The sequence below is a fragment of the Sprattus sprattus genome, assembly GCF_963457725.1.
Source record: "Sprattus sprattus genome assembly, chromosome: 7".
In the NCBI taxonomy this organism is placed as follows: domain Eukaryota; kingdom Metazoa; phylum Chordata; class Actinopteri; order Clupeiformes; family Clupeidae; genus Sprattus; species Sprattus sprattus.
Genome location: NC_137926.1, coordinates 20,333,516 through 20,358,302, shown reverse-complemented (window position 1 = coordinate 20,358,302; position 24,787 = coordinate 20,333,516). Strand labels below are relative to the sequence as shown.

Below are 24,787 nucleotides of genomic sequence, written 5' to 3'. Positions count from 1 at the left end.
ACTTCCTGGTTGGACCCAGCTCTCCTTTGTGCTCCCTATTATTGTAGAGAGTGCGAAGGAAGGAAGCAAGGCTCTCGCGAGCTCGCACAGATCTACCCTTATCTCCCCCATCTCATGCGCTCACTGCTGGATCCAGAGGACGAGGCGAGGCGAGGCAAGGCGAGGCGTAGTCAGAATGCAGCTCCCCCTCTCCCTGTCTCTCGCTCTCTTTTTCTGTCTCTCTCTGTCTCAATGGCTAATGTTCTTGACTTGTAAGGAGAAGGAAACAACACATCATCGCGGGCGCGCGTGTGTGTGTGTGTGTGTGTGTGTGTGTGTGTGTGTGTGTGTGTGTGTGTGTGTGTGTGTGTGTGTGTGTGTGTGTGTATTAAGTGTGTGTTCTCTTGACATTGCAACAAGGGAGATTGATGTTACATAGCGTCTCATGGTTCTTTTTTGTTTTCTTTTGCTGCTTGACCTTCATCACACCCAGCGAGGTGTGCATCAGATGCCAGCACTGGGGCCACCTCAGAGATGGGGTCGTGAGACTGGGAAGGCGTGGAGTTGAGTTGACTTAGTCACTGACTGAGTGTGTGTTTGTGTGTTTCAGCAGGCGGAGCAGCAGCAGGAGCAGGAAGAGGAGCAGGAGCGGGAGCAGGAGCAGGAGCAGGAGCGGGAGCAGGAGAGACCTTCAGTCTGCACCCCGTCTGAAGTGATGGAATCAGGGCCTGAGCAGGTCCAGCAGCCTCAGCAGCCCCCTAAGTCCCAGCCGGTGGACGTGGGCACCCAGACGGACCCGGTGGTGGTGCTGTCCCTAGCCCAAGCCGCCGTGCTGGGCCTAATCTCCCAAAACGAGATCTTCGGTGCCACCATCGCCCCCAACGGCTTCTACACCGGGGAGCTTCGCGAGCACGTTTTGCTCTCTTCTCCTCCGCCACCACCGCACCACCAACACCACCCACACCAACACCACCACCATCATCACCACCACCTGTCCCGGCCCCCACCCCCGTCCGAGGCCCTAGAGTACGAGTGCGCTGCCGAGAGCACCCTGATCGGCGCCAATGGGGACTACCTGGCCCTTCCTCAGGGTGGGTCTGAGGAGAGAGGCCCACGGAGACGCCCCGGACCACGGGGCAGGATGCGCCGACCCCGCGGTGACAGCGAGGTCGAGGGGGCCGGGGGTGACCCTGAGGACCAGGAGCCGGCCAACAAGATCCAGATCCGCCACGCCCACACCCCCATCAGCGTGAAGGGAGAGGGGCTCGAGCACATGGCACTGCCCGCTTGCGCGGGAGGGAGCCCAGGCAGAGGCGACCAGCCCATGGACCTAGCACCCCAGAGAAGGCCCCTGAAGGAGGAGTCGTGCCGCAGGGACTGCTCTGACTGTGTGAGGGGGGGAGGAGGCGGCAACAGCAGCAGCAGCAGCAGCAGCAGTAGTGGTGGAGGCAGGAGGGAGATGGAACCGCGGTCCAATCCGGGACGCCCTGCCGAGCCTGGCAGAGGGGCACGCGAGCGCCAGGAGGGGGCACGCGTGAGTAAAGTGGAGGAGTTGGAAACGGGCACCGAGGAGGAACAGGAGGACATAGAGGATGAGCGCAGGCCCAGATCGCTCCTGAAGAGCCCGGGACAGGAGGACGTGGATGAGGAGGCCGCAATCGCTGGCAAGGTCGAGGAGGATGAGGAGCAGGAGCAGAGCCACGCGCTGCGGCGCTATTATGAGTCCAGCGTGGTCGGCTACGAGGCGGCCGAGATGGGCCTGCAGGGGGACTACGAGGAGGGGGGGCCTGGGAGTGCTGCGGGGGCGGCTGCCGCCATGATGTGGGCAGACCATCCGGATGGCGAGGCCTCCCTGGGCCGGCGTATGCAGATCGACCGATTGGATATCAATGTGCAGATCGACGAGTCTTACTGCGTGGACGTAGGCGAGGGCCTGAAGCGTTGGAAATGCCGCCTTTGCGAGAAGTCGTACACGTCCAAGTACAACCTGGTGACACACATCCTGGGCCACAACGGCATCAAGCCACACGAGTGCCTGCACTGTGGCAAGCTCTTTAAGCAGCCCAGCCACCTGCAGACGCACCTGCTGACACACCAGGGCACGCGGCCGCACAAGTGCACCGTCTGCAAGAAGGCCTTCACGCAGACCAGCCACCTGAAGCGCCACATGCTGCAGCACAGCGACGTCAAGCCCTACAGCTGCCGCTTCTGCTCGCGCGGTTTCGCCTACCCCAGCGAGCTGCGCACGCATGAGGCCAAGCACGAGAACGGTCACTGCCACGTGTGCACACAGTGCGGCCTGGAGTTCCCCACGCACGCTCATCTGAAGCGCCACCAGGCCAGCCACCAGGGGCCCGCCACCTTCCAGTGCCCCGAGTGCCACAAGTCGTTTGCCTACCGCAGCCAGCTGCAGAACCACCTGATGAAACACCAGAACGTGCGACCGTACGTCTGCTCCGAGTGCGGCATGGAGTTCGTCCAGATCCACCACCTGCGCCAGCACGCGCTCACGCACAAGGTACTCGCACAGCAAGCCGCCGCCGTCGCCGCCGCCACTGCCGCCGCCGCCGAGCACAAGGTACTGAAACCCCTCTTCCCGCACGGGCTCACCCCCCCGCCTCCCAGAACCTCCCTCACCCTCCAAAAAACTCCCACGACCTCCACCATCACCTCCACATGTTTGTGAAATAACAGTCATATTTTCATTTTCACTTTTCACTATTTTTTCCATTTTTTTTTTCGCCCCATGTCAATATATATTTTGAAAGCTCCTGAACGCTAAAAGCCTTCATGATCTCTCCCAAGAGTGTTCAGCCCCTCCCCTCCCCTCCCCTCCCCTCCCCTCCCTCCGTAGACTCTACCAGCCGCGGCAGGTCTGTGCTGCTGCGTGACCTCGTCTCTCGAGAGCGTAGTGGTGATTAGCCTCATGATAGGGCGCCCGTTGCGGCACTCCGCGGGTGAGCGAGCACTCTAATGAGAGCGCCGTGCCTCTCACTCACAGAACAGGTTCCAGAGCAAACACATGCAAACACACACACACACACACACACACACACACACACACACACACACATGTATACACATACCCAGATGTATACAAACGTCCTTTATAACACGGATGGAAACACATTCTCAAACAGCCATACAAACACAGAAACACGTACACATACATATACCTACACACAAAGACACACACACAGGCCTAAGCTCCAGCCTGGCTCCTGCCTGACCTGACTCCTCCCACCTGCCCTGGAGCCATCCTATCATCTTTCCACCTAAGGGAGTGGCCCCCTCCCTGCATGTGCTTTTTTGTCTTTCTTTTTTGTCTTTCTTTTTCTTTCATTTTTTTTTTGTGCCGTGAAGTGTCATTCCATAACCAATACCACTGCACCTTCCGCTCCCTGCTCTCGACTCCCTGAGTGGCTGAGGCCATGGTGATTCATCCCGCCGCTCTCTCTTATGACTTCAGACTCGGTAAATAAAGTGTGTCGCAGGTTAACTGCATAATAAATAAAAACATTGGCACTCATCTTCAGGGTGTAGATGAGCGCACTTTGTCACTGGTTACAGCATAGTGATAGCCGACTCTGTGTGTGTGTGTGTGTGTGTATATGTGTGCGCGCACGTGATGCTTTTGGGGTGTGTGTGTGTGTGTGTGTGTGTGTGTGTGTGTGTGTGTGTGTGTGTGTGTGTGTGTGTGTGTGTGTGTGTGTGTGTGAAGCATTATCAGCCTGCTCTTGTGACTATATTGTGAGTAACAGATTGTGCTGATGAGGGGTTAGCCACAGGGGGCTGTCAGTGTGTACAATTAGCATCATAAATGTCTTCTTTTTTCCAAGTGGTTAATTGCACTGGAATTGGAAACTGGAATTAAGATTGATGGTAGCGGGGTATTGTATGTTTCGAAATAGCCCTTAAAAGTTATATTTATTAACATATATCTAGATAGAGAGATAAACGAATGGATATGTAAATATTTACTTTTTTTCCTCTTTGAATGTACTTAAGAGGATATTGTACAAGTCAGTAATATTAGTAAATATTAATAATATATATGAATATTAGTAAATATTAATAATATTTCAAATGCAGCAAAAACTGATCCCACTTAAATTCCAACTGCTGACTAGTTTAGTTTGATCATTCAGCTGTGTGTGTGTGTGTGTGTGTGTGTGTGTGTGTGTGTGTGTGTGTGTGTGTGTGTGTGTGTGTGTGTGTGTGTGTGTGTGTGTGTGTGTGTGTGTGTGTGTGTGTGTGTGTGTGTGTGTGTGTGTGTGTGTGTGTGTGTGTGTCTGACTTCCCTTAGCTAGAGATGTGGCTCCCTCCACTGCAAAGTTCAGAGGAGCCGCATGGTGGGGCTGCAGCGTTCTAATTGTTGGAGTGTGAGAGAGTGTGTGTCTGTGTGTGTAAGACTGAGCTACCCAGCCCTGCAGCACTCCGATAACTTTCAGTGTACTCTTTTTTTTACAAAAGTGTGTTTGTGTGTGTGCAATTCTCTGTTTGCTTGTCCTTGTTCTATAGATTGTGCGGTGTCTATGGCAACCAACCCTGTTTCCTTCCTTTTTCTTTTCCTCCTCTCCATTTCATTTCATTCCACTGGTGCCTTTTTGGCCCTCTGGCTACTACAGCTTGCACATGATTGTGGGAGAATATGTAAACATAAAGTGATAAGCTGGAAAGAAATGGTCACAAACATTTTTTGTAATAATTAAATAACAATGTGGGTCTATTGTGGGGGAAAAATTAAACATGCTTCTAACCTCTGTGCCACATGTTTTTGTGTGTGTTTCGCCTGCAGGGCATGAAAGAGTTCAAGTGTGAAGTGTGCGCAAGGGAGTTCACCCTCTCGGCCAACCTGAAGCGCCACATGCTCATCCACACCAGTGTGAGGCCCTTCCAGTGCCACGTCTGCTTCAAGACCTTTGTACAGAAGCAGACCCTCAAGACTCACATGATCGTGCACCTGCCCGTCAAGCCCTTCAAGTGCAAGGTAGTCCAGTCCAGGCAACCTCTGTCAGCCATCTCGTTTCTTTCTCCCATCCTCTCTCTGTTTTCACTGTAACTGTAACAACCCAATCCTATCTAAGAGAAAGGTAGCTGGTTGCGTCTGTCCTTTCTCCCTCTTACCTGTATGCATGTGATGAGGCTCATTCCATCATTCTCTCTCTCTCTCTCTGTCTGCTGAATCAGTCCATCCTTTTCTCCATCCACTCTGCTTTTAACCCTTTTTAGGTTACCATAGTAATGGAAAACTTACTTTCCCTTTCTTCCTAACACACCTTCTCGTCTGGCACCATTCCTCTCAGTCTTTGTACAGGTGTGAAAATCTTTGTGTGTGTGTGTGTGTGACTAACCGTGTTCTTGTATTTGTTTGTTTTCGCAGGTGTGCGGCAAGTCTTTCAACCGAATGTACAACCTCCTGGGACACATGCACCTCCACGCCGGCAGCAAGCCCTTCAAGTGTCCTTACTGCTCCAGCAAATTCAACCTGAAGGGCAACCTGAGTCGCCACATGAAAGTCAAGCATGGAATCCTGGACGGCTCGCCCGATGGACAAGGTGAGCGCGATGAGCCACAGCAGGGGAGGGTAGCCAGCGCTAGCCTGGTGCTCGCCTCCAGCGCTGTTGACTGATGTTTGTTTTAAGACACCCAGATATTTCAGCAAAAAATATGCGGCTCTTAACCGCATCCACTCTTAAGGTTGCTGTTGCAGCTCTGCAGGAGTACCAGACCATCTCTGCGTGTTTTTTGGGGGGCCGGATGGTTTTGTTAAATACTTGAGCAGTGGGAGGATTAGGTATGTCTCAGTGATGTGTGGGCACACGTCAGCACCTGAATGGAAATGCGCTGTTGTGTGGGCACGAGCCTGAAGTAAACGCTTTTCTCCCGTCCTATTGGACTGGCATAAGAGATGGCATACGAGATCTTTCCAGCGCACTATGACTTCTAACAGGTTCCATTTGATCAGCTCATCTGATGATTTGACATTATTATAGGATATATATTATACAGACATTAATATATGTATAGATTAAGTTTATACAGAGATGCTTTATAGTGAGTTGTATTTTGAGGTTATTGTTTATTGCATATGTGTTAATGTATGTGATTTTTGATTCCTAACACAATACGTCTTATACCTGTTGCTGGTAAATTTATGGAAACTTGTGCGTTATGGCATGTGTATTTACACATTACACTTCGAAAATTGGCGTCTGACAAGTGTGCTTAGATTGTATTTGGCCTCACCGTATGAATGTGCTTGCCAAATGAGTGAATGTTATGAGCATGGACACTCCCTTTGATATGGCACTCCACTTGGAGAGATGCCATGCCAGGCCACAGGCCAATTGACTGTGTTCTGGTTGAGTAGTGTACAAATAGCACCAAGGTCAGGAGTGTGATTGCCAAAGAGCACACATGCTGATAACATAGATATCCTACCTATACTGCCAGTCATTTGCTCAATGCCTCTGCCAAATGCACGACCGTAAATGGTAACGTTGTGTTTTTCTTCAGAACCTCTGCCTGAGATGGAAAGTCAGGAGGACTACGATGAGGAGGCCTTTGAGTTCAGCGAGCGGGAGAACCTGGCCAGCAACAACGCACAAGACCTCAGCAAGCTGGCCGAGATGGCCTACTACAGCTACGGCAAGGCGGCTGCGCGCTACTCCATGCCCTGAGCCACACACCCTCGTCTCCTTCAAAGAGTATGATCTATGTCAATTTGAGGGAAATGTTTGTTTGTTTGTTTTTTGTTAATGGGACTGTCTTGGTCCCTTGCACTGGAGGACAGAAAAACCTGTGAATTTTTTTTTTTTTTTTCTGGATTGCAAACGATTTGTCATATCACCTTTCATATGTCATTATCAAGCCTCCAATCTGGAAGGACTGTTATGTGTAAAAACATTTGAAATCCCCCCCCCATCTCCCAAGAGTCATGTTGAAGTCCTTGGCAAAAGCAGTTTAATTGCAGAGTATTCCTGAGGATAATGCAGACTATGTGTAGTGAAACATGTACAGCCATCCTGAGGCACTTAACAGACTGACAATCCACGGCTTTATCCAAGAGAGCTCTTTTGGGAAACTAGTAAAGTTCTCCCATCCATGGGCATTTGGTTCTGTTTTTTTTTTTTTTTTCATATTAAAGCACATTATTAAATGAGTCAGTGGCACCCCTTCATGTCCTCTGCAGTGTTCAGCACAGTGAGTTGCTTGGACATACCAAAGCTGACTTAACGAAAATGGTCTCTTATGTTTTGTTTTTACTTTTTTTTACCCCCACTTTTGCTTAAAAGCTTTTTTCCTTCTTTCGATTTTTCCCACTCAATCTCTGTCTGACACACTGTGATTATCGTTCAAAATGACATTTTCTGCAGCTATTCCGTGAATCTTTTGAGGAAACAAAAAGCATGTATTTTTTGGATGTGTAAACTCTGTGAACTGTATGTTTCTGCTTTTGGTGTGTTTATGAGTGACTTCTTCCAGTGCCTGGCTTGCGCTCTCTGGGTGCTAGCCCAGAGTCCTGCTTTGTTTGTGTCGCGTCACCCCCATGGCCTTGTGAAACCACTGTGCAGTCCCTCCCACTACCACCATGTAACGGAACAGAGGAGCCAGTCCTCCCTGAAACTGTCCAAGTTGGAAAATTACGATTCTAGAATAATTAGAATGGCCGACCAAATGGTGGGAACAGCTTAATCATGCTTTCATTTCCTTGGAGAATTTTTTCTTTTCATTCATTTCATTTTTTCTTTGTAACAAAACTTTGGTATCATTGCGACTGTTTTGAATTCAATTGAAGGTCTTTTTTGTATACGACGTTTAAATCTGAATGTGTTCCATGTTTTTCAACTCTTTTCTGTTGGGTTTTACCTCTCCCTGGACTTATCCACCAGTAGACCAAAGAGTCGGACAGTTATTTCTCCATGTTACCAATCCCATCTGCCTGAGATAGAAAAGATGGGAGGAGAGGCCTCTATATTATTAACACTCCTGGTTGCCTGCCTGTCCTTTCCAGATTTTTGAGCTTAGCTCTTCTGTAGCCGACTGTCAGCCAGGCTTCTAATATTTCATTTTTAATGAGGTAGAAGATCTCGCAGGCAAATAGACTGATTGACTGACTGACTGACTGCTGCCAGCGCCTACCCCTCTCTTCTCTGGCGTGAGCGGCTGCCATTACCTAGCCTCCGCATCCACCACCCCACCTCCTGTCTTTCCATTCTTAACCTTCATGCGACATAAATTCTTAAAATAACAACACACGCCATTTCAAGTACCCCCCCCCCCCCCCTTTTTTTTTTCCTTTCTTTCCCTTTTTACAGAGGATGAACCCCTTGAAAAGAACTGCCCTGAAAACTTTGGAGAGAAATATGAACTGCCCTTGTGTGTGTGTGTGTGTGTACGAGAGTGTGCCATCCATCACGGTGGCACAACGGTGTGAAGTGATGAACGACAGGCTGCAGACATGTGACAGGGCCATAGACCCAACAGAGAATGATTGGGGGAAATGTACAATGTATTCTTCAGCTCCTCCACCCTCTCTGCTTAAGCTTTATGCTCAACATCCCCTGCCAGTGGGGCATCCATGCAAAGAATTGAGAAAATAATGTGGATTATAGTACTGTACATTTCAACAAAAAGAAAAAAGCCAAACGTGAATTTCATTTCCATTGCAGCTATAGTTTTATATTTTGTTTAGGTATGGAAAAGCTTTTCTTTTTTTGCACATTGATGTGAATATGCTGTCGATAGAATTATATGTTAAATGTTGTGTTTCAAACAATATTGTAAATTAATACATTTATTTACCTTAAGAAAAAAATCTGGTGTCAAAGTGTTGATTGATGAGAGAGTCAAAATAGATCCAAACTTCTAAGAAGATTTATTAGACAGTTTTTGAAAAGGCCCATAAATGGCTCATGGTAATATACAGTATGAGGGTACGGTACAGTACTTCATCTTACAAAAATAAAGAACCTTGGCAATCCAGGGAAGGTCAAACAACAGGCACTTGATGTGGGGAACAGCAGGACTTTTTTTCCCTCTTCACAACACACTATTGACTACTTTTAGCTTCTTCCTTCAGTACATAATGTATGTGGTTTTTATGACCTTTTAAGTTAAAATGAGGTACAAAAAATGAAATGAAAATGACACCACTGTCAATTCTTCTCTGGCTAACTAGTCCTTCATTTGCCCAGTGCTTTGTCCAGGTTGGCCCTGATGGCATCCAGGAAATCTGTGGTGTTCACAAAGTGTTCATTCAGCTTCACCCTAGAAAAAAACGAGATCCAGTCAGGTTCACGTGGATGCGTTCTAAGCAACATGAATAATATATATATTTTTTTTTAAATACATTTGCTGATAACCATTTACCAACACCACATTTCATTCAATACAGTTAATGTTTTTGCATCTTCACTTTCAAACGAACACATTTTTCAGTTTGAACAATTCTGGTGTAATGAGGTTGACCATCTGATCAGTTCCAGATGATACAATAGTTGATGCGGAAGGTTGCCTATGTATTAACCTAGTGTACTTTGCCAAGAAGTAGATTGAACAGTCAAGTGCAGCTAGAAAAGTTCACCACCATAGCTTACCTTACTTACTAGGTCTAATAATGTACCCTAGCAAACTGCCTACTAACAAAACATATTGAAGTTGGTAAGAATGGAGAGTATTTGAAGAGTAAGCGCATATCCAGTTGGCTGTATGTTCATAGCCTTATTTAAATTCAATGCAGCATCTTGTGATAAGCCATGTAATCGTTTTACTGGAACAGTGACTTAAAGAAGAGCACCGCCAAACACATTGAGAACAAAACTTCAACAACCCATACCGGCAAAATAGCATTCCAAATAACACTGACCAGTTGGGAGTAAAAATGTGTACACTTTTGATAGATATATAAACAAAAAAAATATTACCATTATCTGTCAATTATGTGAAAGGAGGTTCAAGTACATTTCAAACAGACCTTTCTAAAATACAAGGAGAATTTGATGTGGTGTTACTCACTTGGACAGACCATGAATGCACCCTGCAAGATCCTTGGTCATGACACCGCTCTCAACAGTGTCCACACAGACCTTTTCAAGGGTCTGGGAGAACCTGCAGGACAGAAACAAAAGAAAGTTACATTTAAATTTTTAAAAAGCAGGTGAGTAGAAGGAAAGAGTGAAAATGACTCACTAATCAGAGCCTCATATCTGAAGCTACTATAAAAACACAAGGGTTTGTAACCGTAAGGGGTTGACAAACATGTCTCTGGATATGACCCTTCTGAAGCCTAGCAGTTTCCACACAAAGATAACCATGTAATTAATCTGCACACGTACTTGATGAGGTCAGGGTTTCCGTCAAGTTTGCCACGGTGCTCCAGGCCCCTGGTCCAGGCAAAGATGCTGGCAATGGGGTTGGTGCTGGTTGGATTTCCCTTTAGAGTGGAGGAGACAAAGGAGACGTTCATTAACATTAGAATACAAGACAATTACCCTCTAAAAAACAGATGTTCTATATGGCGCCATTGGCTCCATGAGGGGACAGGAAATGTAGAGGGGGGATTTTCAATCAGTGCGAGTGCAAAGGAGGAGACAGTCAAAAACGACATACTTAAATGTCCCAAATATCTCGAACGTTCCCAAAGGCTAATATACATGCTTTCTAAAGTGGTCAATTGGCAGCGAAACTATTATTTATCTAGTCATTTATTTGGGAAAAATGTAACTAGGTGTGACTCAGCTAAAGGGTGCCTTTTGTACCTGTACCCTAACCAGAAGAAAAACATTCTGCGGTACTCAAACAGAAGCATATGTTGCTTAGTAAAGAAAGCCATGACAACAGCTCAGCAACAAAGCACAGACTTGCATTTACTCTACTGTCCACTAGATGTCAGCAATCTCCAACAACACTCTCCTGTCCACACAATGTTCATTTCAGTCTACCCACAGCATGATCTATAATTACATAATTTCCTCCTCAATGCTGGAACTAGACACCAGTGCCATGGAGGACGGAGACTTCAATGGCTTTCTGTGGAGTTCGCCAATATTTTGCCAAAGATGAACAAACCATGATTCTAGAGAAGCTGATTTTTTTTTTTATGTCAACAGCTCATCCATACAAACACGCCTTATTGCAGCACGCACCAAGAATATCTAAAACCATTTCCTCAGGGGAATTTTTTCTTAAAGCAACATAATGCAGGTTAGTTTTAAGTACATGTTAATAACTGCTATTTGTTGGTGTTTGCCAGGTAAGACTGTTGGGTGTTAGCTTGCTAGTTTAAGACAGAAACTCTGGACTGCCTCTTTAAAAAAGCAGCAGGGGCAGCAGCTCACCTTCTGGTGCTCACGGTAGTGCCTGGTGACAGTGCCATGGGCTGCCTCAGCCTCAATGGTCTTGCCATCAGGGCATACCAGTACAGACGTCATCAGGCCCAGAGAGCCAAAGCCTGCAAGACAGAGGGAGAGGCAGTGCAACTGGTCAGACATACATTAGCTAAACAGCGTATGGGCTGTACACATACAAAAACGACCGTTTACGAGTACAAGACTGTTTCTAACAGATGAACTGTTCATTTGAAATATCGTTTAATATGTTAAAAAAACTTAACTAAAAGACTAATCTGTTACCTTGTTTGGATACACATGCTTAACAAATGCTATGTCTGCATTTAGTAACGCAAGAATAGCAGGCGGCTCTTAATTTCAGTCCCATTAAATTGATACTGACTGAAAAAAATAAGCACGCTGTGTAGGCCTTAATGACATACCAGCCATAATGATCTGAACCTGCTTTTCTTACCCTGAGCCAGAATGTCAGACTGCACGTCTCCATCATAGTTCTTGCAGGCCCACACAAAGGCACCGGATGACTTCAGCACCTGGGCTACCATGTCGTCGATGAGCCTGTGCTCGTACCAGATCTTCAGCTTGTCAAAGTCGGGCTTGTAATTCCTGCAGAGGAGCCGTGCAAAACCCAACAAAGGTGTCGGTTAGCGGTGCAAAGCTAATCTTGGTCTCCTTTGCACAGAGGCAGAAGATTAACACCCAGTTAAAGGTTCACTGAGCAGTTTAATCTTTGACCTTCTAGGCGTCCAGGAAGAAGTGAACACACACATCTTGCTCTGTTTACAATCATTGGCTAATCCCTTGTGACACAACCTTGAGCTATAGGTTATGCCACTGGAAAACCAAGGAATGCTATGGTTTCATTATTAAAGGCAATTGGAAAGGTGCTGCATCACAGAACAACAATCTAACTGCTGACAGACTGGAGTCCTCTATGAGACTGCCTAAAGAGGTTCATTACTCACTTTTCAAAGATGTCCTGGAAGATGTCCTTGAAGCGGCCATCGTAGGCTTTGAGGATGGTGTTCTTGGTGCTCATGTAAAGGGGCCACTTCTTCGCGATGGCATACTGAAAGCAGCTGTGAGCAAAGCCAGTGATGGACTAGAAATAAGGAGAGAAAGACAACATATATCATTTAGTAATCCAGTAATATTGGGATACACTGTGCTACATTTAACCTTTTGACTTCTATTTTTGGCTATTGTGCTTAACATTTTAGTCTTTCCTGTTAACTTGTATTATTTTTAGGCATGTATATTGGTGTATGGTCAACTTGTCTGACTGGAAAGCACTATGGTTCAGCGATGCTTTATAAATAAACTACACTGAGAGGAGGGGATAGGGGAAAATGCGATCAGACGATAGACATCTTTACACCAAACACAGTGCTCCTGTTGTTTACAGTAGACAACTCTCCCTCGCCTCCAAAGGACCCAGCTGAGACAACCCATATGCTGTTAACCCAACAGTTTCAGGACAGTAAACAGAAGGCAGTAAGAAGTCAGGATTCAAAGCCAGTTGATACACCTCACATCTTTAAAAACTCACTCACCTTTCCAATCAGAGCAGGACAGAAAAGAAAGAAAATGGGGAGGGGGGTGGGGGTTGTGTTTTCTGTCCTGGTGTTCATCAAAAGGAGAACCCTTTTCATATTGCTACAGTCTTATCAGGCAGCTTATCATGTCTCCTCTGTCCACAAAAAATGGCAGGGGGTTGGGGGACCAGGAATGGTAATACCCAGTGGCAGCTGGTGACATTTTTTTGAGGGGGGGCGCAGTTTGGCGGCGCGGTTTAAATAGCTCTCCACAGTGAGAAGAAAACAGGTTTTGAGTAGAATATTTGCAGTGATGGGCAAGCTTCTTGATATTTGTAGTGAGCGAAGCTATCAGCTACTCAACAATACATTCAGCTTCACTACACAGAAGCTACACCTCATAAAGAAGTAGCAAGCTAAGTTACAAAAACCTGTCAAAAGTAGTTTGATAACTTAGTAGCTACTTTCAGTTAAACAAACTGCATGCCAAGTCAATGTAATTGTAGTGATCAACACAACTGTCAGTCAGATAAAAACGGTAAATGAAATTCAATCACCTGTACGTGTGTTCGTATGTTTGTGTTGGATGTCATTATGTTGACAGGAACTTTTTCTTTGGCATTTTCGCAAATCGACTCCCTGAGCAGACAGCACGGACTACCTTTATTTGTACTTTATTTTAACTTTCATCATCTCTAGCTGTATCTGAATATCCACAGCATTCTAGTTATCCGGTTGTCTAGAATGTGCATGCAAACTACCCATTTAAAATGAATTAATTCTAAATGTATGAGCAGCGTCTGTTGTACTTGAAATTACGATACCTAGCTTTTGACTAGTCTCCACTAAAGTGACGTACTGCTTAATTTGTCTGTTTGATGGATACAGGGAATGTATGAACATTAGAAAGGTCCAGGATACATTCTTTCGAGGACACTACTGCGCTACTTGATCAATAAAAGAGCTTAGCTACTGAAAAGTTACTTGGTTTTGTAAATAGCAACGTTACTGCCAAGCTACTGTCAAATGAAGTTAAGCTAGTAGCGTCGCTACAAGCATTACTCACTGAACAGCCCGCTAACCAGCTCCGGTCGAGGTACGTCCTCCCGCGGTCAGTGCTTAAATCCATACATTCTGGTCCCATGTCTTTTAGTCTCTTCTTATCAACATCTGATCGTCGATTAAAAGGTGTTCCATGAATAGATACTAAGGAGTTTTCAGTCGCCATACTCTCAGATTCCAATTCTCTGCTAGCTATGGTGCTCCAGTAGATATGTGATATTTAAATGAGATGTGAGGGAATAACAAAAGGTCTCTGAATGGACAGTCCTGTCAGGATGATATATAAGAAGCCCTGTCATTGGCTGGGGGCGCAAGTGATGTGCGCCCCGGGCTTGAACTGTCATCCGCCAATGAGAAGCTGTCCTTGCTCAAATGTTCCTGCCCCTTTTTTTGGCTCCTATAGACTTCCACTTGGCCGGCGCCCACAGGGAGGAGTGGCTTCTCTCTCAATGATAACGAATGGCAATATATTATATTTGGTCACATTTAAGTGTTTTTTGACAGGGGCTTACGGTCTCTGGCACACATTTAACGCTTTAAAACGGTACATTTCTTATTCAATTATTTGATATATAATGTTTTTTTGACATTTCATTTTTTTTTTTTTTTTTTCATCTCAAAATTGTAGGGTGGGCGGCACCCCAGCGCCTTGTATTGACGCACCACCACTGGTAATACCAGAGAACTTGAAGGAGTAAAATGAACATTCCTGATTATCATGACAGCCCAGAACAGGAAGTAAATGAACTGATCATCCCATAACTGTTTAATAAATGATGGGCATAAGATGCGCCCATGTGTATGCTCACAGTAGCAAGACATCAAGGTCCCTAGTGAAGTAGGAAAATCTGTACACAGGAGAACATCGCTCACTGGACTTCTACTTCTTGGAGGTTCTCTGGTTTTAAACATCATCTCAACTGCGTAGCCAAAATGGAGGTTTCCCCCTCACCTCGTCAGTGTTGTACATGCCCATTCCACATCCACCGCCGGGGAAGTTGTACACCTCCCACTCCTTTCCCTTGCTTCCATCAGTAGGAGTGAAAGACATCATAAACTTTCCTGGCTTGTCGACGACAAAGTCTGTTGCTTTGTACTGTAAAGGCAAAGGGAGGTGTGTTGCATAAGAAAAGAAACAGCAATTAGGAATGATATCATTTAAGAGTACACTCGCTGCACTGCAGAGGAGCAGACCTGGTCGCCGAAGGCATGTCTGCCAATGGTGATGGCTTGCGTCCAACCAGTAACGAGCCTGGGAATGTTCTTACAAATGATTGGCTCACGGAAGACAGTGCCACCCAGGATATTCCTGATGGTTCCATTGGGGCTCTTCCACATACTCTTGAGGTTGAATTCTGTGAGGGAGATAAACTGGGTTAAGACTGGCTTCAAGTACAACAGTACAAGGCGACTAACCTACATGCTTTCACAATCTAATCTTGAGTTACAAAGGGTTAATGAATGTAATCCTTTGCAAGAACATGTAGTTCTCCCAAATAATGATCATTAATCTGATAATGATCCTGTTATACTGATTAAAGTGGCAAAGGTAAAAGCATTTCTTGGATATTCAGACAAACTTGCAACGCACGCATGAATGGGCGCGCCCACACACACACACACACACACACACACACACACACACACACACACACACAGTGTACCTTCGACCCTTTGTTCATCAGGAGTGATGGTGGCACATTTAACAGCAACATTGTATTTCAGAGTGGCCAAGGCGGAGTCGATGGTGACCTGGTCGTCAGTCTGGTCACGGTAGGGAAGACCAAGGTCATAGTACTTCAGCTCCACATCAACATTGGAGAGGATGAGCTGTCGGACCACAAAGCACAATAAGAGGGTGATGGCAACCCAACACTTGGCAACATTTAAGAGAATACATAAATGTACCACATAATAGCAACAATCTTAAGAGCATTTGGCCAGAACCACAGAGCTGGAATGGATATCTACTAAAACGTCTTTCATCCCAGCAAGCTAGCGTTGAAAACTGCCATAGTTTTCCTTGAACCACAAACCCAGACATGACACCCTAAATTACAGAACTTTGGGCTGCAATTAGCTCTAACTGCTGTGGGGTGGTCTGTCACTTTTGCTCCCAAAAATGTCACAGTGCTGGAAGAAGCAATACACTCCCCCATTATGTCCTGTAACGACAGCCGAAATTCTAATGGCTGGCACAAGATATTATAGCGTTCTAGGGCTGTAACTAACGACTATATTTTTGTGTTAAATATTCGATAGATTAACTCATAGAAATAGTCAATTAATCGAAACGATAAATCAAATCAAACAGACCATTTAATTTCAGTTCCTTTTATTTTGACAACAAACCTTATGTTAACAAAAGTTTACATAATAAAGAGCAAAACTGTAGGTTTAAACTGGCATCCCCAGCATGATCAAAATAAACAAAAAGAGAGCTTATAATTGAAGTAGTGTAACATGTTTAGAGTGTACGAGACAACGATGTTCAGCTCAAATATTGGAATCAAATGTCCATTAGACGTGTGTTGTAATGTAAGACTTTGCAAGAACAGCCAGAGGGAAATCTTGCCACCACAGCAGAGGATCTGTACTTTTAAGCAGAGGGGCTGTTCCCCAAAACACCTGACAATCTCTCCTCCCACTGAATGGCATCTGCCTTGTTCCCACGCTCATTTTGGCTGGATGTTGAGTCAGACTCAAGTAACACATCCAGCAAAGACAGACCTCTGCTCTGTAACACATACCGATGTTTTGGCCGCTGTGGTATGCTGCTGTTACTGATTCTCTAGTATTGTCCTCTTGGTGCAAAAAGTTGCACGTTCACAATTTCAGTCTGCGAGACCTTGGATCCAGGGCAGCTGTAATTAAACTGGTGGTTGTAGACGCATCTTTGTAGGCCATCCCAGCCTCCCACCTTGTTGCAATTTTCTGTGCTGCAGCAGCTTAAAATGATCACACGTGGATGTTAAAGGCTGCATTCTGTGTTGACTTTATCAGTCCTTTAATGGGTGTAGGTAGAGAGGAGAGGGTCACATATGACTCCAACAAAGATAGAACAAGGAAAGGTCAAGGAAATGCTTTGATGTTTGTGTAAAGTCTGAGTCTGACAGACATGCTGTAACAGGCCACCTCAATAGAGTTTCAAGAATCAAGACAAAACAGGATATAAAAATAGGTTTTCTTTATACAAAACTAAACGTCATTCCCTAGCAACTGTCTCATATCGCCCAGCCCTATGCTAAAAGTTTTAGTATTTACAACCAGCAATACCAAGAAAGGTCAGTAGGTGGCAACGGCACTCTTATCTGACTATAATAAATACGGTGCTACTGTTCTTGGTATAGCATGTAACAGATTCATTCACTGGGAACAGTCATAAAGATGGTTCCAATATTGATTTGGACTGTATTGCTCAATTAATACATAGGCTACAAGATGTAGTAATGAGGGAACACGAAAAAGTTTATAGCTCAGTCCTATAGTATTCTTAGAATGAGATTTGATTAGCAACATCAAAGTTGCTACAGGGAGAACAACACATCGGGACGGCATGCAAAACTAAACTGTCCAATGACGGGAGTGCAACAAGACAACGGAGGGACAGTTTACAGTAGTCCTCATAGACAGTAGGAGACAGGCCTAGACTATGTTTGTCAACACTGTGAAAACCCATTGATTATGTGTGCTTGTGATGTGTAGTCTTTGTCCTAATGTGATATTTAAATACACCGACACTGCTCGACCACAAGCTTAATTAGTTGCTTTTAATCTGCAATTAACCATAAGCATTAACATGACAACATTGAGAACAGGCAACTGCTCAAACATGTTTAATGAAGGCTCAATTTAACAACAGACCAATGGAATTGATCAACCATTTTCAGCGGCAATTTCATTGATTGTGCCGAGTTATCGTGGCAGTCCTATAGCATTCTTTAGCACACGATGACTATAGATGTTGTGTAATGATGCACTACTCCTCCTGTTTAATCGAGAGGCAGCTCACCGACTTCTGCCCAGGAAATGTCATGTCCTGCCAGGACTCACCACCTGCTCTCTACTCTAGAGCCTTCATCCTGTCAGTGCCGGCCCTCACGCCCCTCCCATCCTCTACCCGACCTGCCCCTCCCATCCTCTACCCGACCTGCCCCTCCCGCTCGATATGGAGACATAATCACCCTGCGTACAGATGCTCTTGCTCTCTCACTCCTTCTCTGCGGCTATGATCTACGTGGCAGTCAAAGTGTACAAAAATAGATTCACCGACTAGATACCACCCCACCCCCCGAACCACCCCAGAGCAATCAAACACAGTTTACCACCATATCTTTCTCTCTGTCATTTATATATCTCCCTCCACCTGCTTCCCTCTCTCCTAAACCTTTGCCTGCCTGACACACTGCGCCCCCCTGCACCCGCCTGGCACGCACACACATACACACACACACACCGCTGTTTGTAGTTGGGTTCCTCACCTTCTCTTTGATGAACTCCCAGATGATCCTGGTCATCTCGTCTCCGTCCATCTCCACCACCGGCTGGGCGACCTTGATGCGTTTGTCGGCATCTGTGAAAAAGTTCGGTCAAGTCAATCACAAAACGATTTTCACCTTTCACCTGGTTATGTATCGGACACCTATGGACGCTTATAAAAAGATCTAGGCAAACACTTCCAGGAATAGTGACAAGGCCCCTGTGGGAGCAAATAGCCCTAAATTAAGACACAAAGTGACAACAAAGGGAATCTGAAGCACTCATGTGCAGTGACTACACAATGTCCCCTTGATAAGCACCTTCAACAGCAATAGAAAATACCATGTAATGCACCCCTCTCTGCAACACAGCAAGTTTGCCACTGAAGCACTGCAAATAAACGTAGTTCTGTGTTCTGTAGACTGTTCTGTCCTGTTATTTGTTGTGTCCGCATCGCCAAGGGCATGTTCTAGTAAGCCTGGAGGATTTTGGAAACCCAGAGGTATCTGTTTAGCATGTCATGTTGTCGTGCTCTTCCTCCATTTTGTCTCTCCGTTCCTCAGTCTCTTTTTCGGTCTCCCCCTCACACACTTTGGCCTCATTTTTTCTTTGACTCCCTGCCTTGCTGTCTCACACTCTCTCTTTTCCTGCTCCTTCTCGCTTTCCTCCCACACATTTGCCCCTTTACCTCTTTCTCTCTGTGCCCCCCTCCTCAGCCCCCCCCCCCCCCACACACACACATTCTCCACTCTCCTCTCCCCCTTTCATTCCCTTTTCTCTCACTCCCTCAATACTCTCTCCCTGTCTCACCAACACTCCCACACTCCCAGCAGGCCTGTGTGCATTTGGAAGGAGGGGGGTGGACAGAGGGAGTCAAGTGACTTTCTGATCTTCCTGCCACGCTGAACTCCACTGATTCTGAGAGTGGTGAGAAGAAGCTGAAATTGGGGAGGCTGGAATAATAATTTTTAAAAATATATTTAAAAACATATTACTTTGTGTTGACCAAAACGCTTTAAGATATTCACGTCGGTCACTAAAATGGCATCAGCTTAAACAAAGTTTCCAGTTTAAACAAAGCTGAATTAAAGGTTGAGCCACTGACAAGTCTTTGTAAGGCGACTGTTCTTCTCTTTGATTCATTTTGCTTTCATGATACTAAAATATTTTTCAGCCAGCTTGCCTCACCAGCTAGGCTACGTGACGCACGACACTATATTAAGACCAGAGACAGACAGACTCTCTCCACACTCATCATACACCATTTCAGGTCAACTGCACAACTATGTTTAAAACGTAGGGCACCTTGGGAAGGAGTCTTATACAAAAGCTGATCTGCATGAATGTGGAAAAAAAATAGGGGAAAAAGCTTGGAAAGCCTCTATCCTCCAGCAGAGTGGAGCCCCCCTCAGCAATCAGACACAGAGAGGACGGTCAGAGGGTGGGGGAGGGGCAGACAGCTGAGATATTATGTAAGCATGCCACCACATTCTCCCCTTTCCAACCACAAACAGACCCTGCTTTCAATACAGCAGAATAAGCTCGAAAAAGTAAAATCGACATGCCGGCAGCATTGGCACATGCTGAGGTTCACAGCAAGTAACGACATGAATCTATAAGGCCCTCTGAAACCTGTTTTCCGTTTTAGGACATACGTTTCTGTGCTTTAAGACACCTTTGTATCTGTCTAGGGAGATCCTATGTTGTTATAGGGTAGGGAGTGTAGGGTAGCAATGTTTGTATGACCCTGAAGACTACAAATACAGTTTCGTTTACTATCAAATTAAATGATTTTATAGAATAAGAAAGAATAATTGCAAAACTACTTAAGGGGAGATTACCTCTGTTAGCCACTTGGGTTATGAGTCTACATGGTCAGGGTAAGTCATTGTAAGTTATTCTAAGAATATTCAGATGCTGCCCCAATGGCCAGTTATAGTCTCCTTTGTCAGTCTACCAGGGACTATATGTCCTGTCCGGTACACAATGCATAGGGATCTGTCAGTTCGCCATCAATGTGACAAACTCGAACCACCTTGAGAGGTTCATATAAGGAGATTCGCCGAGTTGTTGTTGTTTCATTAACTTTGGCTAGTTGTCTCAGGCACATCAAAGAGGTCACTCACACGGGCAAAAATGCTGCCTATAACGCTGTTGAATGTATAGCTCTTCTGTCATTTTATCCAAAAATGTCAAAAACCACGTCATTTTTAGTTTTCCTTACTGAATATCACATTTTCTGCATTGCCCTAAATCTGGTACTTTCACTTCAGGAAAAATCTTCTGAGGATACCACGACCCATCCCTTTTCATTTTAAAATTATTTCAACACAGAAGTCTATTCAACTTGAACTCCATTCATGTTTCTCCCATGGCATCCAAGCCTGAGGCCTCCCAACTCTGGCACAAATCTAACCCTGGTTTGATACAGGTAGAGTGCTGAAAGTACTGGATGACCTACAACACCACACAATGCCCCTAGCTTTATTGCCAAAAACTAAAAATAAGTCAAATAATGTGTAATGGTGGTCTGGAAGACAGCTCAAATGAGGAAACTATGATCTTAAGTTACACTGAACACATGCTAGAGACCGAAGTCAGTTTCATCAAAAAAATAAAAAAACATTATATATATTTATTTATGGGCTTTTTAGCCTTTATTTGGAAAGGACAGTGAAGTATTTTGGACAAGAAGTGAGGAGAAGTGAAGAGGTGGGGAGAGGATCAGGAAACATCAGCAGGCCAGAATCGAACCTCTGTCCAGACGGGCATTATTGGCTCGCATCACAGTGCACCCCATCACAAAGGTTTTTGACAGAAAACTCCAGTCACCAATTATATCTTTTTTGTTAACAAGACATCATGGAAGTTTATACAATGCAAAACCACCCTAAAGGTTTTATTTGCAAATGATAGTCTTATCTTTGACAATTTAACAATGCAACCTGCCAAGCACATGACCTTTGCCTGAATTCCAGAATTCAAGGACAAGGCAGGTAAAGGCATGAACCACTCAAGCACAATGCTGTAAGATCATAAGATACCCGGCAGTGATCACGGCCATCCACTTGCGATAACTGAAAACAAAAATGAAAACAGTGCAGACTGCCACTCCTTTTCATTTCATTACAATAGATCAGACAGCTCATGAAATTCTATAAGACTGAAAAACCTCAATCACCCTCCAATCTGGTAAACCAAAACTCTGAGGTATTACATCATCTGCTTAAAGCAGCACAACGGATCAATAGCTATTCGCGAACGGCATGCTAGCAGCTAAAACTAACGAAATCTCTTGAAATGTGCTGACTTTGACATTATGACAAACTAGTTACTCAACGACTGTCCTTACACAGTCCAACATCAAGCAAGTGCAATACAAGACAAAGCAAGACGGCAAATAAGCTACTTACTAGATCTGCAGAAAGTCAACAAGTCAGGGTGGCGGGCTGTGGCAGGCAAAACTACAGAACGCAGTTATATGCCTAAGGACCCTTGTATCGCAATGGCACGGAGGCGATTCTCCATATTAAAAGTCATTGTAGCGACCCAATTTTTTTTAAGCTGTTATTTTAAGGTTAAACTGCTTATCCTAACCCTAATTCTGAAGTATAATTGTTGCATAATGGGGCTTTAAAGATTTGGTGCACGAGCCAGGAGGGGAACTTCCTATAATGCTTATTAATTTGCTATCAGTTACTCAAGCACGTGAGGCGCACCAATCACAACTGCCAATCTTTATCTAGAGAATGCCAACAGGAAAGCCCAGGTAAATATTCTAAACTTGCCAAGCAACCATTGTAGTGGATTTCCATTCATGTTTGTGCAGGCCACAACAACCATAAAGAATGTTCTAAGTTCACAGCTCCAATTACAAGCCGTAAAATCTCTTGGCAGACGACTAGCCGGCCCTTGTGACTGGAATAAGAGGGAGAGCAAAGAAGCCAGACAACTTTTCCAGGTAGTCATTATGGAAGGTCAGTCACGGAGTGCAGGGTTAGAGTGCACTGAGTGGAGTACTAGAGTGCAGGGCACAGACTGATGCACTTTTCATCTAGCATACATATCATGACAGAAGTTTTAGGAGTACTGAAAGCATGTATTAACACTGTACCACTGTTGATAAGTGTTATGTTCTTAAAGACAATTACTTCTTCAGTCCCATAATTTATATTTTAGACGTGTACTCAGTAATCACAACAGACATTGTGTCCATGTACGGGATGTTGTTTTAACTGCTGTTGATCTCTTAATCCATAAAAAATCCCTATAGCCACATGAACTGTGTAGACTAGAGGACAGTTAGGCCTACAAACTACACCAGTCGCACAGTGTGACTTCTGTTGGCAAGACATTAATAACTCATAAGCAGCTGCATGCAGCTTCCCAATGACGCGTCGCGATTTAGCGAATAAAAATCCATGTCCTTCAATCGACCGACTTGCTCAAACAAAGATCAAGACTGAACACAAAGGACACAGCACCAACTTATAGCACTTACACAGGACAATTGCCATTTGCCCATGAACTTACACGTCGTCGATACTTTTCGTTTCCAACACTTTTATATCAAATCTTCATACTAAGATAAATTAAGTTATAAACCTGTCTGCAATAACTTCAAAGTCCAACAGGTGTGACGTATTGATTTAGATATATTGTAGTGTAGTCAAACATAAACTTTTAAAACAAAAGTTAATTAAAAAAAGGAAAATAACTTAGTTACGGGTAATTAGTCTACAGAAATGTGTACCGCTTAACTCAAGGCATCAACTTCTCCAAATGGTCTTGTTGTCAGCTGGCTGACCTTGGAGTTAGGAGAGACGAAAATGATACCATGTCAAACGAAACGGAAAACGTTAGCTAGCTAATAAAATACTATATAAAAGTTAGCTAGGTCAATGTGCATTGTCTTATTTTTACCAAAACGTTCGGTTTCAGTTTAATACAGCAACTCTTAGTGACTGTCTTTCATGGAATATCGCAAGGCCATACATTCACATGCTTTACATTTCTTTTACTAGTACTGATAAAACTGCTGACTCTACTACAACCATTTGTTGAGTTCACACGCCAAAAATACATATTGGTTGACATCTACCGAGAAAGGTTGACTGAAACCTGCACGTCGTTTTTCCAGAGCAGTCAACACTTACACTTGAGTATTACTTTGCAATCATACCAGAGCTGCTACATAATACAAGACAAATATCGCTCATTTTCGGAAGAGCCAGATAGGAAACAAAGAAAGGGTTCCAGGCCAGAGTGAGGCTCGCATTCTCCAACTGCCCATGGATAGCTCGCGTTAACGGAGTTTCTGTGTTAGTAATATGAACTCATCAACCTGATAGCTCCAACCATGCATCCGATGTAGTATGCAGTAGGAAATGAAATGTGACAATTCGTGAATTAACGTTGACAACCATTACATTAATGACATCACCTAATGGACATGTTGAATTTAACGTTAGCTTTTCATGGAAGTCAATACAAAAACTAAACTAAATATGCATAGCTTATTAAATAGCACTAGTTGAAAACTGAAGTCGTTAACGTTAGCTATCGTTAAGCGTCAACCGTTAACTTACAGTTTCTCTGTTGCAAACCCTGGCAAGTTGCAGGAGCAAGAACGGCTGGATTTTTAGACAAAGCGGCAGCAGACTTTGAAAGGGAGCTGAGGACCTTCAGGTAACCTGCCATGGTTCGCCTAAAACACTTGTAGCTGCTGTTCGACTACACACCGGACGCAGGAAGGGTCGAATGAATTGCCGCGTCGAACGAAATGCTCCGTACGTCCCGCCCAGTGTCTATGCTCGCCCTGACGTCAGAGTGAATGGCAGAGGAGGAGTGTAGTTCTATTCGCTGCCAACTCATCGATGCATTTTCATTTACCTGTAGCCTATTGCAAATTCACGATTGTCGACATAGTGTGAAAGTGTGCATTTCAGTAAACATAAAGAGATGTTGTGTCACAGATATTGTTTTATAGTTATCACCAACAACAGTATTGTACACGGACAATGCTTGAACCATGGTTATCCTGCATTTGTGTCTGCTGATATGGGTGCAAATGTTGCTTTTTGGCTACGTCTTCAGTGTACATTTTGACAACGCATCAACGTGAATTGCCAGTGTGGCACAGAAGTGGCAGAGAGCACAGTCTATCGTTTACCACAGAAATAATCCTCTACATTCCGATACTTCGTAGCCGAGTACGCCTCTAATTTTAGCCGGGGAGAGTGACCATACTGGGAGAAAGAATTGGAAGGGCGCAGTCATGTGAGAAGCTACCTGGACGTGAGCCAGCATAAAGTTCCCAGTTCATAGCAAGTCACCTTGCGTGCTTTTACGGGAGAGGACTGGGCAAGGTCACCAGCC

General features: G+C 44.8%; 2 protein-coding genes across 2 annotated transcripts; one reads left to right on the top strand and one right to left on the bottom strand.

The window, feature by feature from the left end:
• Positions 1–694: 694 nt before the first annotated feature.
• znf710a (zinc finger protein 710a) lies at positions 695–6,662 on the top strand (the record flags this gene model as incomplete). The annotated part of the gene is made up of 6 exons (XM_080841746.1): positions 695–892; positions 998–1,369; positions 1,475–2,497; positions 4,778–4,969; positions 5,363–5,537; positions 6,499–6,662. 6 exons carry the CDS (start codon positions 695–697, stop codon positions 6,660–6,662), a joined length of 2,124 nt encoding a protein of 707 aa, XP_080697872.1.
• Positions 6,663–8,837: 2,175 nt separating this feature from the next.
• idh2 (isocitrate dehydrogenase (NADP(+)) 2) lies at positions 8,838–24,182 on the bottom strand. The gene is made up of 11 exons (XM_080842716.1): positions 23,998–24,182; positions 18,412–18,503; positions 15,595–15,760; positions 15,125–15,285; positions 14,883–15,026; positions 12,299–12,435; positions 11,788–11,939; positions 11,322–11,434; positions 10,320–10,417; positions 10,000–10,092; positions 8,838–9,252 (listed from the first exon to the last, which is right to left on the bottom strand). The coding sequence occupies exons 1-11, from the start codon at positions 24,107–24,109 to the stop codon at positions 9,168–9,170; spliced, it is 1,353 nt and encodes a 450-aa protein (XP_080698842.1). The 5' UTR covers positions 24,110–24,182; the 3' UTR covers positions 8,838–9,167.
• Positions 24,183–24,787: the final 605 nt, after the last annotated feature.

Bases quoted from the DNA above. Each gene is read 5' to 3' on its own strand.
- idh2 (XM_080842716.1), bottom strand. From the start codon at position 24,109: ATGGCAGGTTACCTGAAGGTCCTCAGCTCCCTTTCAAAGTCTGCTGCC. The intron at 18,504-23,997 runs GTAAGTTAACGG...ACTTTTTCACAG, and splicing joins GGGTTTGCAACAGAGAAACT to ATGCCGACAAACGCATCAAG. The intron at 15,027-15,124 runs GTCTGCTCCTCT...TTGCCTTTACAG, and splicing joins GACATGCCTTCGGCGACCAG to TACAAAGCAACAGACTTTGT.